Here is a 13,893-nt window from a genome sequence, read left to right as displayed (position 1 = left end):
TGGAATTTGAGAAACCAGGCATTTGTCACTGTGACATAAGAGCATCCCAGTAGACTTTTCTGATGAGATTGGTGGTGTTACTCAAAAAATTAATTTTTAAAATATTATATAGTAACGTATTATTATGCATAAATGTCTCCCCAAAGATTTGATCCCCAGTCTGTAGCACTATTGCAGGCAGTGGAAATTAGGAGATGGAGTCCAGTGGGAGGAAGTTCCATCAATGGGGGTGTGTTCTTAAAGGGGATATCAGGATCTCAACCCCTTTTTCTTTCTCTTCTTTCCTGGCCACCATGAGGTGAGTAGCTTTGCTGTACCACACTCTCCTGCCATGATGTTCTGCCTCACCAGAGGCCCAAATGGAAAGGGCCAAGCAACCATGGACTGAAACCTCTGAAACTGAACCAAAATAAAACTTCTTCTTTTAGGTTGTTTACATCAGGTATAATCATCTCCATGGAAAATTAGTCAATTTTCCATACATATATTTGTTATGATTCGGATATGAAGTGCTCTCTCAAAAGACTCCCAGGCAGCTGACAGCAGTATGGAGAGGTGATTACATTGTGAGGTAGTTAGCTTCATCAGCGGATTAACTATTGATGAGCTCGTAGCTGACTGGACTTTTAGGAAATGGGGCCTGGTTAGAGGATGTGGATCACTGGAACTTGCATTTGAAGGATTTATTTTGCCTCCGGACCTTCCTCTTGTTCTCTCTGCTTCCTGGCTGCCATGAGGTGACAACTTTGGTCCATTACGTGCTCTCCATCATGAAGTTCAACTTCATCTTAGGCCCAAAGTGATGGCACCAAGTGACCAGGGACCAAAACCTCTGAAACCAGGAGCCAAAGTAAATCTTAGCTCCTTTAAGTTGCTATTCTCAAGTACTTTTGTCTTAGTGATGAAGATGTGGCTAACACATATGTCACCACTGGAAGCCTGTCTCAAGTCTGTTAGCCATTACTTTCCAAGTGGCCGATGAGCGATGATACAAAAACATGCCTAGGCAGAGGGTTAATTCCTATGCAGAGTAGACGGGTGCATTTTCAAGAAGCTCATTGACCAGGCTTTGATTTCACTTGACACCTCAGCTTTAACATACTACCACTTGCCAAATTTTGATGTGGAATTTTATTTATATACTGCAACCAAAATAAAATATTTCCATTGCATGTCCTTCCAGTCAACACAAATAAAAGATGAATGTTATGAAATCCAGATCATAAGGAAGCAGTGAGGTGCTGGGAGGGATACCAAACAAAGACATTTGTAAATGTGTTAATAATTTTTTTTGGCAGTACTGGACTTTGAACTCAGGGCCTTGCACTTACCAGGCAGGTGCTCTACTACTTGGACCACATCGCATCCATTTTTGCTTTAGTTATTTTTCAGATAAGGTCTCGCGGTTTTGCCTGGAGCTGGCCTGGACCATCATCCGCTTACCTATGCCTTTTGCGTAGCTGGGATGTTAGGGTCTTATTAGTTGAGATAGGGTCTCCCTAACTTTTTGCTCAGGATGGCCTTGAATTGTGATCCTTGTGATCTCTGCCTCTTGAGTTGCTGGAATTGCAGGTGTTAGTCACTAAACAGGCAAACGTGTTGATTTTAAGCTAGAAATAACTGTTTTAAAAATCACAAAACGTTGAGAGTATAAAAACAATAGGTAATTAAAATATGAACACAAATGATGTGAATTAGAAAAGAGGTGATCAGTGTGATGACAGTTGTATAAGCACTAATGTCTTAATTCATCCTAAAAAATTATAATCCTGGTTGGTAACTTAACAAGAACCTTGAGAGAATGGGCCACTTTTGACTCAACAATTTTTTTAGATGAAATGCCAAATAAAACATCAGCAAATATGTACAGACCAGTTACCCTAATATTTATATTTTATCAGTATTTTGTTTGACATCAAGAAGTTGAATTTCTCTTTAAGATTATTCGGAAGATTAAACAGTACTCTTGATACTTTGAAATTTGATATTTAATGGTTCCAGTGATTATGGTTTTTCTTGAACCTAAGAATGTTTGCTGTAAGGATTTATATGTATCAAAATATTTGTTGCAGAAAACCGATCACTTAAAATTTAAATTATGTTTATCATACTAAGTTAATTTCACTCACCAATTTATGACCTTAAAAGTAGGAATAAAGTTAAAAGCATTCCTCCTTATGATATTTTAGTGTGTAAGTAATAAAGTTTAACTTTGAAATGGTGCAGAGTCCATACCATTAAAACATTTTACTTTGTTGGATATTATTTGGGAAGAGAATATGATCTTTGGATTTTGAAAATTCAAGCCACTTTCATTTAAATAGCAAAGGTAACTAACAAAAGAATGTTTCTGGAATGTATATGTGTTAGACTTTTTGTCACCATAACAGAATATCTGATATAAACAACTTAAAGGACGAAAGAGTTGTTAGCTTGTTAGTTCATGGTTTCAGAGGTTTTAGGCCATTGTGGTGGAGGCTCCTCTGAGCAGAGCAGCTTGCAGCATGGTGGCCAGGAAGCAGACCAAGAATTCATGCTCTTGGCTTTCTCCTTTTCCCCCTTTTATTCCATCTGCACCTCCAGCCCATGGGATGGTATTGCCCACGGTCAAGGCAGGCCTTCCCCTCTTAATTCCCTCTGGAAATGCTCTCAGACACACTCAGAGATTTGCTTTACTAATCTCCTAGGTGCTTCTCAATCCAATTAAGTCTATAAAATTAACTACCACAGTATAACTTCCAAAAGGGAGAAAAAATGAGGAATAAAGCTATGAAGCTGGGTGCCAGTGGCTCAAGCCTGTAATCCTAACTACTCAGGAGGCAGAGAATAGGTTCAAAGCCCATGCAGGAAAATAGTTCATGAGCTCCTATCTTGAAAATACCCAACACAAAAAATGAGTGGCTCAAGTGGTAGAGCATCTGCCTAGCAAGGCAAGCATGAGGCCCTGAGTTCAAATTCCAGTACTGACAGAAAAAAAGAAGAGATGGATTTAACACATATCAGGCAGAAGACTAAAAAGTCAGTTAAAAGGAGGGTGGCCAAGAGGTACAAAATAATATAACAATAGATCCAAACTAGTACAACAAATACCAAAGGTGCCACAAGTATTTAAGTATCAGATGCAGGTTGTTTTAAAAATTCCAGTGGATTGCCAAGTGTAAATCTCAAGTCTAATAGCACAGAGAGATTGTGAGTAAAAGGATGGAAAGCCATACACCAGGCAAATTCTAACTAAGGGAAAACTCACAGAGCTATACTACTGTAAAAAGAATGGCTTTAAAACTTTCTTGTAAAGCATAGGGAGGTAGCACATAGACATTTACTATTGAAAATGGACATCACTATCTTTTCAACATGGTTTGAAACAGTAAGAACTTAAGGGAGGAAACAGCCATTCTCCACATTTCTTATCACTTAGTTGTGCTTCGTGCATAATAACTTTCAGTGGTTATGAATTTTTCATGATATTTTGGCAACTGATTTATTATTTTTCCATATTGCATGCCTTGCTTGAATATTTAAAAAGTCCTACTTAAAGAGCATTTGGAAACAGTTAAGCATCTGTGTTCTGTTCAGAGAGTGAGTTAAACAAAACAAAACAAAAACAAAAACAACTTTGTCATGCAACTTTTTTCTGAAGCCCTGGTGATCTTTGTTGAATGAATAAAATTCTGAGCATGGATTCTGTTACAAGTAAGTAATTGTTTTTGTGGAGCGGAGTGAGATCTGCTCGGTAATTGTTGGAGGAGTATTACAGGTTCCCAGGCACTGGTCAGTAGAAGGGAGCACTGTCTTACCGTCTTACTGATTCTCAGGTCCAACCCTACTTTGGGTACAAATAATGTGCGTATTGGGTGACTGTTGACTGAAAGGAAATAATGGAGGAGGCCAAGGTATTTCCTGTGTTCACTCTAGGTTCCTTTAGGAGCCCTGTTTCCTCTGAGATGAGGTAAGAACAATGCTGATCCACTTACAGCCGTGGGATATTTGAACTCATGGGGAAGGCCTTGGTCATCACTGACCCGCTGTTCCAGTCCTCAGTGGTTCCTTACTGTGTGTGCATGATTGTAGTCTTTACACCAAGACTCTGGACTCCTCCCTAGGGCATGATTCTGCTTCTCCGTCCCAGCAGGACATTTCCAAACCCCACATCAGTAAAGTCCTTTCTGGGCCTATTCAGCCCTGGACTTTCTGCCTAGATAATCCAGGTCTTTTCACCTTCATAACCCAGATCTGACCTTCAGCACTCCTCTTCCTGACATTTTGTTCCTAGGGAAAGTGTCCACCACTGGGCTATCACAACCTTCTTTGGCCACTTTTTTTTTTTTTTTTTTAAGGAGTCCCCTCTTTGAAAAACCCTACTAATACTGTGTACATTAGGGGAGGTGAGCATATAATACAGGCCTTAGGTTTTTTCAACTTTCTTTTGAAAAATGAGGCATAAGTGAAATGAGGTATGAAGGAAATCAGGAAGGAGGAGAAGTTTTTGTTATTTGTCTTTTCTTTTTTGGTGCTGGGATCGAACCCAGGGCCTCACGCATGCTAGGCAAGCACTGTACCACTGAGCTACATCCCAGCCCAGAAATCAGGAAGGAAACAGAAGTATAATGAGGTCAGTTGGATAGGAAGAAAGAAGCACAATGCACAAAAGAAGGAAGGATAGCAAAATGTGTCTAACAGAAGACTGTGTATGTGTGGGGGGGTGTTTGTGTGTGTGTACCCGTGTATGTATTATGTTGATATTGATATATGGGTTATTTTATTTGATGAATGGGGAGTGGGAAGCTCAAAGAATTAAATAGCTTAAGGTGCTCCTTCTATAGGAAGAGAGGCAGAATTGAGACGAAGAACAGTAGAGCCTCTCGTCCTGTCTACTAGATCCCATGGGGTCTGCTTCTTTCAGCCCAGATACCCTTTTTTCTGGCTCAACAGAGAGACCTGATCAAAGAATCTCCCTGGAAAATGCACACAATAGACCTAGCTTGGGAAAAATATGCTGATAACATCAAAGCCCACCGCTGGCAATTATATGACACCGTATTTATTACTGCTTTAGACAGATGCACAAACTTAGTACCCTTCTGATTTTTATCTTTGTAATCAATTAGCAAGAAGGGTCAGTTTTACTTATTCCATTGTACAGACTTTTTTGAGATAAATCTATATTACACTCAATGGATTGAGAATAATTAAGTTTGTCAAAAGCATTTGTTGGGAAGGATGGGGAACAAAGAGGACTCATGAACTATTGGTGACTAACTGATACATTTACTTTGGAAAATGCACCTGAGGCAATTGAAGAGACATCCTAAGACCCAGAAATTTCTCTTTTAGAAAGAAAAATAATTCTATTTGTGTTAGTCAGCTTTCTCATTGCTGTGACAGAATGCCTAACATGAACAACTTAAAAGGAGAAAAGATTTATTTTAGCTCCTGTTTTCAGAGGTGTTGGTCCATCATGCCAGGGAGAGTATGTACTGTGGAACAGCTCTCATCCAGGTGGACAGGAAGCAGAGTGGAACAGTAACAGGAAGGGGCCAGGGCAAGATATTGTCCCAAGGATACAGCCCTCAGTGACATACTTCATCCTACTGGGCCCACTTCCACAGTTCCACTCTTTCCCAATAGTCCATTCAAACTTTAAATCCATCAATGGATTAAGCCATTCATCAGGTCAGAGTCCCGGGATCTAATCATCTCTGGAAATGCCCTCGCAGACACACCCAGAGGTGGGCTTTACTCATCTCCTAGGCATCTTTCAGTTCAATCAGGTTGGCATCATATTATTGTACACATGGACAGACATCTACAATAGTATTCATGACATGGTAGTGTTCAAAGGGTAAAAATCTGGAAACCATCCCTGTGATTATTTTATTATAAATTAAGATTAGTTATCACTAAAATTAAATCCTATTAACCAAATGAAATATTATTAATCAAGGCAAATGATTGATGTTTGGTGTATGTATTGATTGATATGATTGATGTGTATAAGCACATCAGCTCAGTGACTCAAATTCACAAAATTTAAGTCACAGTGCAAGACCGTCATAGTGCGATGACTTACCTGTTTATTTCATTATTCTTTCTTAAAGTTCCCTTACCTGTGTCTTGCCTACTGTGGTTTCTTGGCATGAATGGAGAGCTAAAAGAAATGTCAGAATTAATATAATGTTAGAATTTCCTGTGGTGAAGAAAATTCCTCTTGGGGACAATATTACTGACAATGTCCAGAAATCACATTTATGAAATACTTCATATTTTCCTGAGTGTGCTAGAAGAATGGTTAGTTTTCTAAGGCAACAAGAGGTGGGCTCTTCTTTCTCAAGAGTGGAAAATATTAGACAAGGAACAAATGAACTGACTCACGTAAGCTTTTATCGTGTTGTTTCAGTAAGCACACACCATCGTACTGTATGAAATTATTAGTTTAGACTCACAGGAACTAGTATGTTTGTTTGTGGCTCATATTCTGTGGAGACTATTTACTGATTGAGAGTCTCAATAAAGGAAGAAGAGTATAAAAAATACATTCCTTTTTGTAATATGAGCTGGGTGAGAAAGCTGTGTGGAGTACAGGAATTCCATAAAGGAACAGGGATTATGAAAATATAATAGACAACTGAAATTACAATGTGCTTTCCAAACTGGCCATCAATGGCTTTCCTTTGTACCTAGATCTAATTTTCTGGTTCATTTCGCATGGTGGTCAACATCGTTAATATGAGCTCCAGGTGTTTATAGAATTAAACCTAATTACATGGAACATGCTCCATTCCAAGGACTGTCCTATTGACTGAAGCCTCTGGGTTAATTAAATGAAAACCCTTTTCTAGCACCAATGAAATCAACAGAGCTTGAGTCTGGTTTTTGTTATTCCCATGAAAGCCTGGGGCTTTAGTTACAGCTTGCTTTGTAGGTAAAAATGCTACAGGTCATCTGACCACCACTGTTAAACTTCTGATATCTACTCTCTTCACTGTTAAACTTCTGATATCTACTCTCTTCACTGTTAAACCAAAATCCCTTTGCTAGGAGTCAGTGTACAGTTTTGTTAAATAGGTGAGCAAAAAAAAACCAAACAAACAAACAAAATATCTCTGCTCTAATTTTTCAGCATTTTTAAGAATTGTTGAAAGAGGAGGAATACCCTTTGAGGATATTCTTCATCTCAAGTTCGTGTGTTACAAGGATAGGACCAAACAACAAAAACAGCTGAAACTAAAATAAAAATGACAATGCTTTCATTTAACAAACACGTGTTAAGCACTTACTAGGTGCAAGGCGTGTTTGGGGGATATAAAATGAATGAGAAGTGACCCCTGCCCTAATAGGGCTTGGTTTATGCAGACAAGCCATCCTGACAAGCATCATGGGAACGGTGTGTACAGGATCAGTTCCTATGGCAGTGAAAGGTCAGTAACCCACACAGAATTGCTCTGGTTCTTGGCAAAGGTTCTGGCTGAGGTTTTAACCAGGCAGACCCGTGAGGGGTGAAAAGAAGGAGGGAAAGTATGTTCCAGGAGCAGTGCATGCCTTTGCATGCTCAGAGGCATGGCCTACTCCATAAGGGCCCAGGAACTAGCTCTACACAGATGGGAGGTAGGGATGAAGAGTCTCATCATCACTAAAAGGCTACAGTGGTCCAGAAGGGTTGGTGGTAGCTGGTCTAAGCTGAGAGCTGGAAAAGGGGAAGGGCAAAATGAATAGATTCAAGCATGTTTGGAGGTAGAATTTTGGGAGCCAGAAATGGATTGGATGCCAAGAGTGATAACAGGAAAGAAAGCTTGCCATTAACCAAGGATGAAAAGTTTGCAGAAGGATATTGTTTGGGGAATGAGAGTGGAAATGAAAAGGTCAATTTTCAAGCTGGATACTGGTGGCTCATGCCCATAATCCTAGCTACTCAGGAGGCAGAGATCAGAAGAATCATGGTTCATGAGACCCTGTCTCGAAAATATCCAGTGACAAAAGAGCACTTGTCTAGGTGAGGCCCTGTGTTCAAACCCCAGTACTGCCAAAAAAAAAAAAAAAAAAGTAAATTTACACCATGGTCAGTTTGTGATCCCTGTGACTCTCTAAAGAAAAGTGTCCCACTGGGTATTCAGACATACAGGCCTAGAGCCAAGAGAGATCTGGAGATTGTTAACATAGGTTGATATTCAACACTAAAATGAATGAACTTGCATAGGCCTAGGGTGACAGTAAAGACGACTTCTGCTGAGCCCTGGGGAATATCAACATTGGAGTTAGTTTGAGGAATAAGTCCAAGAAGGGGGCTTTGAGGAAGCAGTCAGTTAAGAGACTTTATTTAATAAATTAAACAGAAAATTAAAATAAGCTCAAACCACATCAAACAATTATAAGTCTGATTGCAAAAAACTCATCTTTTCATACAATCTGATGATTTCCCCTTTTAGAAAATTACATTAAGAAAGGCTATTTTAGTGTCAGATTGGAATTTAAACAGCAAATAGCCTAGAAAGAACTATGAAACAATAGTCCTAATAGCCACAGGCCGAAAAGTGAGAACAAAGTTATTGAAAGTGCTAAATAGGATAGGGCAAGAAAATGAGGTGGGGGGAGCAGTGGGGGAGGGACATCATGATGCCCCCGACGAACAGGGCCTGGCAGCTGTAATGGGAGCCGACATATTTCAGGCTTTCACTATGTGTCTGGCTGTGATCTACATTTCCCATGGAAGGTAGCGACATGACCAAGTCACATTACTCACTAGTGACGCCATCAGGCAGACTGACTAAAGTAGATCTCATACTAACCACTATTTTATTCCAACACAAGCATAGCTCCAGTAAGTACTTATTGAATAAATAAAAGGCACCACCTGAGCTATGGGCAGATGCCATGGAGAACCATGATTCACAGGCAGCATTTTTAGAACGTAGTTATTTTCATTAGCACGGGCTACTGTGAAGTGCTTGGACTTTGGAGTTGGACTTGGACTTGACTTCAGTGGTAGAGGACTTCCTCTTTGTGCCTCATTTTTTCCCATTTAGGGAATGGGTAAGAACAGTGTCCTGGATATAGTGCGGTTCTAAGTTGGGGTGTGATGGAGGAAAAGGAGTTTTTCACATAGGTAGAGGGTGGAGAGGAGCAAATATGGGGTGGGATATATTACAGGCAGAGAAATATGATATGGAAATGTCCTGCAGTGAGGGACAGAGCGGGAGCTAGAAGGCATCCGATGAGGTTGTAGAGCAGCACGTGAGGGGAATCACATGAACTAAGGTTGCAGCCATTGGCCAGAGCTAGATGGTGTGGGCCTCAGAACCTAACATTGGAGGCCCTGTGTTTTGAGTATGCCACTACCAATTTACAGTCATGTTCCAGAGTGTTTGCTTCTTCAAAGACAATTATTTAATAAGATAGTGGCATTTCTCAACAGCTGATAATCTATAAAGTGGTATTCAAAAGCAACTATAAGCTTGATGTGGTCATCACCTGAGAATAGCTAGAAATGGGTAAATTTTCTAAGACTACCATCTGTCCCAGGTAATCCTATCCAGTGATTCTCAGTTCTTCAAATTCCCAGTACCTCTATAACATTCAATTACCAAAGCATTTTTTACATTCAATCATAGTTGAGATTCACTCACTCCCCTTGGGCCTCATCACTGGGCTTCAGAATCAAACCCTAAAGATTTCCTGAGAAGTCTTGATAGTCGTTGTCCATAACAGCACATGGCTAGACCCCCTGTGGGACCTGACCAAGAATTCATGGCTCCTTACCTGGCAATGGCATCTGGAATCTTATAAGTGTTCTGACTTTGTGATGGGTGAGTTGGTTCTGACTTGATCTGATGATGAGAAACTGAAAGGTTTAACACAATTGGTCAGACTGAATATTGAAAATGAATGAAGACCATTAGAAGCCCACTGGAACTACTGTCATTTCATCTGACTAATCTCTGACTCTGGCTTCCAGTGGTGGTCACTGGAAACTATGACTCATGTAGAATACTACAACTTTTCAAACTTGGGAATGTATTCTCCCTGAAGCTATGAAAATCACATTGAATGTTTACAGTCTAGGACACACACTGTTGAATTCCAAGACATACCCAATATTACACTGGAAGTTATTTTAGGGGTTATTCTAGACCAAAGAGCTTAAAAGTTAACTTTATTCTCATTCATTCATTAATATCATTCAACAAGTATATACTGGACACCTTCAATGGACCTGTTCTCTGTCAGAATCAGGAGTTAGACAAGGCAGACATGGTTCTTACATTCCAATATAAGGAGATAGCAAGTAAGCATGCAAGCAGATCAATAAGAAGATTTTAGCTGGGTGCCACTGGCCCATGCCTATAATCCTAGCTATGTGGGAGACTGAGATTGGGAGGGTGGAGGTTTGAGGCCAGCCCTGGCAAATTGTTCATGAGACACCGTCTCCAAAATAACCAGAGCAAAATGGACTGGAGGCATGGCTCAAGCAGAGAGCAACAAAAGTCCAGAGTTCAAATTCCAGACCCACAAAAATTTAAGAGAATAAAGACATTTCAGACAATACAAATGACATAGAGAAACTGAAGTACTGTACTACTTTAGGATACAGTGATGACTGCTGGTGAGGCTACAGAAGGCCTTCTGCTGAGCCAAGAAATTGATGGGAGACAGTTAAGCCAAAGGGCCACTCTGGATTCTGCAGGGGACAGGGCCAGGGATGCCCAAAGCCGGAACAAGCCACCTGACCTCTTATACATTTCCTGTGGTAGATCAGGTGAGCTTCAGATTCTGATGTAGGCCCAGTAGTTTCCAGCAGTTTACAACCAGCGATACATTTTCTCAGTGTTTTCCCCTGGACCATCAAGTTTGGAAATGTTCTGCCAAGCATATGGACTGGAGTTATTTAGTTCTTAGTGTTTACAGGTGCCATTGCTGTTACTGTTTTTTATTTCCTTTTCATCACAGATAGATTTTAACCAGTCATCCAGAATCATTGAGGCCACCTAATAATACTATGATCTGAAATCTCATAAAGTACTCTTCCAGTTGTGATTGCAAGTAATAAAGGTAAGGAAACATAGAGACACTGACGCTCATGTCTTAATTTTGGCTCTGCCCAAGGTTGATCACAGACTGGGCAACTTTGATTGAAAGGCTGCCATTATTTGAAACATGATTTGAATTAGTGACTGGTCCATTAATCACACATCCCATAAAAATCACTTCATGTTACTAACAGCCACCCAGAGTATCTGCTTCTGGTGAGCTGAACAATGTCACATTGGTACACGGATGTCTTAAAGCCAGATACAACAGCTGAAAGTTTGGTTAGTGTGCTAAGGTTTACTGTGGGTAAAGGCCATGGTTTTCCCAACTCCTCCACCAAGGACCCTTAGGAACTGAGAGACCGGGTAAGTCCTTCTTCAAGTTTAACTTCCTCAATCTATAAAGAAAGGTTGAGGCCCAAAAAGGAAATGAAACTTGAACCAAAATCACACAGTGATCTGAAGTCCTGATCCAATGTTGCTCTGTTGAACCGTGCTCTCTTCTTAATTCTTTGGGCCATGGGGCAGCTCCTTTGCCTCTACATATTTTCTCACTCTAAATGAATGGAGAGCAGGATTTTAAAGGTAGAAGTGGAGGTACTACCTGCTTAGCATCCTGCCATTTAGTCAATGAGGTTCAGATTGCATGCTTTTACAACACTGGCACCAAGTTTGTGTGTGTGTGTGCAGTATTGGAGGCAGAGAGAGACACCAGGAAGTATGACTCCTTTTGGTTGGTAACCTATGGCTAAAAGAAGTATGACTCCTTTTGGTTGGTAACCTATGGCTAAAAGAAGACCACTGGCTGAATTAAATTATCCTGTTTAGACCAGAGGATATTTGAGTAGACTATGAAGTCTTGGACCTATGTGTCCTGGTCATCACACATGCACACCCCCTACCATATATTCCAGGCTTCAAAGCCATCCTTTTACATAAAGATCTAGAAGCAGAACTTATTCTATTCTAATATAATTAGGGTAAGAAAACCATTGTAAACAATTTACCTTTGCCTGCTCCTAGGACCTGTATTAAATGAAAAAAACAATGTTGAATGACTTTGGATCATGTGGAACTTATGATAATACCATGTGGTTTTGGAGCATGTGGTTGGTTGTTTGGGAAGACATTTTGTTGGTATAGATGTTGTAAAAACTCTAAAAGACTTATCAAAAATAAAAATTTTGTATTCTTTGTATGATGTAACAGAGTATGTAGTGTGCTGATGGCGCTATAAATTGCTTTTATTCTTTGGAGGGCAATTTAACCCTAGTTATCAAGAGCCCTAGAAACACTCTTATTCTTATTCCAGTAATTGCCTTGATGAGGTTATTTGTCTAAGAAACAACCTGACATGTAGCCCAAGTTCCATGTACAAGGATGCTTAGTATGTCATTATTATAGCTCAAATCATTGGGAACAAGCTATGTGCCCAGATTAAGTAAGAATTGATAATTTTGGGGCTATATTTGCTCAGTGGACTATTATAAAGGCGTGCATGTATTTGCATAGATAATGAGTAAGAGTTCACTCTAAGTATTCCTCAGTGTCACCTTAAAAGTTCATGAGTGGGGCCATATGTTATATTTACCCGTCATCAAGTGAGTATATGCTGGGACATTTTAAATGTACATGCGTGTGTACACAAATTCAGAAAAATAGGCTTGAAGAAATATGATAAAATCGTCATAGAATCCAAGAGCTGGTGGCTCACACCTGTAATCCTAGCTACTCAGGAGGCAGAGATCAGAGGAGGATCATAGTTCGAAGCCAGCCTAGGCAAATAGTTCCTGAGATCCTATCTTGAAAAAAATCCATTACAAAAAAAGGGTTGGTGGAGTGGCTCAAGGTGTAGGCCCTGAGTTCAAACCCCAGTACCGCAAAAAAAAAAAAAAAAGTAATAGAGGTAATGTTTAATGAGGAGGCTATGATTATTTTTTTTTCTGTTTTTTTAATGGTAACTGGGTTCTGAACTTGGGGCTCATGCTTGCTAGGAAGGCTCTCTACCACTTGAACCACACCACTACCTCTTGTAAACTTTAGTAATTTTCTAGATAGGGTCTCATGCATTTAGCCCGGGCTGGCCTCAGGCTGTGATAGTCTACCTATTCCTTCTATGTAGCTGAGATCACAAGTGTGAGCCATCATACCTGACTTGTTTATTGAGACGGGGGGTCTAGCTAACTTTTTTCCCCAGCTGGTCTCAAACCACAATCCTCCCAGTCTCTGCTTCCTGAGTAGCTGGGACTACAAGCATGTACAACCATATCCAGTTAATTTTTTCTTTACACTTATTTGAAAATACTTATTTTTAAAAATGAGGAGAAAATATTTGTATTATTCTTTTTAAACACAGCATTTATTTTTTCAAACATTTGTTTCCTTCCTTACAAGTAGTAGGATTCCCGATTGCCTTTTGTTAAGAAAATCTACATGCTTATTGGCTTTTATCCTTAACCAACTCTTTTGAAGGAGCAAAAGTCTTTACAGAAGGTACAGTGTTTGCCGAAGAGTTTGTTTGGTGGCAAACATTGTTTTGGGGAGGCACAGTGCTAGAGATTGAACTCAGGGCCTTCTGCATGCCAGACAAGTGCTCTACCACTGAGCTAGATCCCCATTCCTTGTAAATAATTTTATGAAATCCATTTCATACATTGTACCGGCCAGAGACACCCCAGGAATCACATGGATAAGAACTTCTTTGACCTGGGGAAGGAAAAGGTCATTGGGTGGTCTAGTGAGGTTTATAAGCTTTCTGAAGTGAAAATAGTTTTCTCTATAAATGTGCGCATCTGGTTTTTGTGAGGCAGGCTTATTATACCTGTCATCAGCTTTTCCAATGGGTCCAAAGTCCAAGAGATGACGTCTGGAG

General features: G+C 40.0%; 1 protein-coding gene across 3 annotated transcripts in view; it reads right to left on the bottom strand.

Annotated features, from left to right (window-relative positions):
- Positions 1–13,893, bottom strand: part of Clnk (cytokine dependent hematopoietic cell linker) — an 81,803-nt gene that overhangs the window by 18,550 nt on the left and 49,360 nt on the right. For all 3 annotated transcript variants that reach the window (XM_074042611.1, XM_074042612.1, XM_074042613.1), the window contains 3 exons: positions 12,029–12,047; positions 9,754–9,835; positions 6,108–6,148 (listed from right to left, as the gene is read on the bottom strand). In XM_074042611.1, coding sequence (XP_073898712.1) covers positions 6,108–6,148; positions 9,754–9,835; positions 12,029–12,047 — 142 coding nt within the window. The remainder of the gene's footprint in view (positions 1–6,107; positions 6,149–9,753; positions 9,836–12,028; positions 12,048–13,893) is intronic.

Source organism: Castor canadensis, chromosome 9 (assembly GCF_047511655.1).
Source record: "Castor canadensis chromosome 9, mCasCan1.hap1v2, whole genome shotgun sequence".
Lineage (NCBI taxonomy): Eukaryota > Metazoa > Chordata > Mammalia > Rodentia > Castoridae > Castor > Castor canadensis.
Note: the sequence above shows the minus strand (reverse complement) of the source record. Positions and strands in the feature narration are given on the sequence as shown.